Source organism: Gavialis gangeticus, unplaced genomic scaffold (genome assembly GCF_001723915.1).
Source record: "Gavialis gangeticus isolate Ggan-Ray unplaced genomic scaffold, GavGan_comp1, whole genome shotgun sequence".
NCBI lineage: Eukaryota > Metazoa > Chordata > Crocodylia > Gavialidae > Gavialis > Gavialis gangeticus.
The window spans coordinates 81,857,534-81,859,271 of NW_017729022.1; the positions used below are offsets into that span (position 1 = coordinate 81,857,534).

At 39.1% G+C, this 1,738-nt stretch overlaps 1 protein-coding gene across 1 annotated transcript in view; it reads left to right on the forward strand.

Moving 5' to 3' along the window:
* CAPRIN2 (caprin family member 2) overlaps nucleotides 1-1,738 on the forward strand; it is a 102,487-nt gene that overhangs the window by 85,213 nt on the left and 15,536 nt on the right. The window contains exon 20 of the mRNA XM_019515482.1: nucleotides 1,382-1,482. Coding sequence (XP_019371027.1) covers nucleotides 1,382-1,482 — 101 coding nt within the window. The remainder of the gene's footprint in view (nucleotides 1-1,381; nucleotides 1,483-1,738) is intronic.

Consider the following 1,738-nt stretch of genomic DNA (forward strand, 5'->3'; position numbering starts at 1 on the left):
GTGAAGGTTAACATACTCTTATGGCTAAAATCTAGGAGTGAGATATAAAGGTTCACTGGCAATAAACTGTTTCAGTCTTGTCAGAGTGCACCCAGTACCTGTTTCTCAAATCCTATCTCTGACTTGACAAACGATACATTCATGAAAGCCCAATTCTGTCTGCTAGTTGAGCTGTTTTTTTTTTTTTAAGTTGGCCTCTTCTGTGTATGCCTTGCCTCTTTTACAAATGTATCCTTTTCTTTCTGGGTGTGTTCCCACTCCCATCTGTATTTGGGTACTTCCTCTTGAACTTTTTTCAAATTCTCGCTCTTTCATTCTCTAGCTTCAGGTACTTCTTCCCACTTGAAGGGATGTGGGAATATGGATGTCTCCCATATCTCTTGAGGCAGAGGGGAAACCCCCTTTTCAGACTTATAGTGAGGTTGATGGTAAGGCAACATGTTCCCTATCCTGGTTGTTGGCCTTTGGTAGCAACCACAAATGTAGAGGGAGAAGAGGCTCAGCAGCAATGACAGAGTGGGGGTTCATGTGGTGACTCATTTGACTGAGATATTAGTGAGCCACCTGTTTTGGCAATGGAGGCAGGGAAAGCAAAGTATAGGAAGGGCTATACTGTGTTGTCTGTCTGCAAGCAGACAAACTTCTTCCTGATAAGTTTTAAAGGAGTTGCAAATTGGTGGCTGTTTAAAATAGTGGCAAGAACTGGAGGAGAAGGTCTGCTTTTGGGCCAGTTCTAGCCTGAAGGGTATTTAGTACCTTAACTAGAGCATGGCCCTATAAGGGGTTGGCACAATGGGCACCCTGTTCAGTCTCCTGAAGCACAATAAATTGCACACTTCTAATCTGCTTGAAAGGCTGACTCCTGTAGTTGTTCTGAAGGAACCTATTGAGGTCCTGGTACTGCTTTGTTTTTGCTGTTACCAGTATCTGATTGTGCTCATTTGTTATAAATGAGCATGAATGTAGTAGCAGTACCTAAACATTTTATTAAAATAATTGCAGCACTTGTATCAGTGTAACATCCTTAGCATTAGGTGTATAGAAAGGATTAAAGTCCTGCACCTCTGACAACATACCCTTTCTTTTGTGGGAAGTATTTTTATTGTATTCATGAACTAAGACTAATGTTTTTGTTTTTAAATTTCTGTATTTAGGATAAATTTAAAATGTGCTATTAAAGAACTGTAATTCAGATGTCAAAAATGTTAGGCAATTTGTTGAATTCAAAACTAAGCTGTTATGAAATGGTAAGGAGTAAACCATGTAGGCATTTTCATAAACTGCTTTAAAGTTGAACTGATGCCTAAAAGGAAAAAAATCTTGTTTTGATCTAGAATGGTAAACTGATTTTTTTTTAATTTTAAGTCCTGTATTTGAATAGGTTTTGATGCTTACAGAGGATCACCTTCCATAGTTAATGGTAACTATGGCCAGCTGCAGTTCCCCAGTAGAGATTATTCTGGAATACCATATTCTCAGAAGGTAAGGGTTGACTTTGCTTTTCAGTAGCTTCCTGCACAATGAAGCTCTCCAGTCATGGCTTGGTTGCTTTTAGTGTTAAATGAGAAACTGGTAGGCTTGCTCCCAAGCTACATTTTATTGCAAAATCAGGTTTGCTGGTACGAAGAGCACTTTTTTTTTTGTGGGTAAAATAGCAGTCAGTGACTCTTCTAGTATCTTTTTCTAGTATGCTTTGACAGTGTAATCTGTCAGCCCATGCTGGCTGAAAAATGATTGC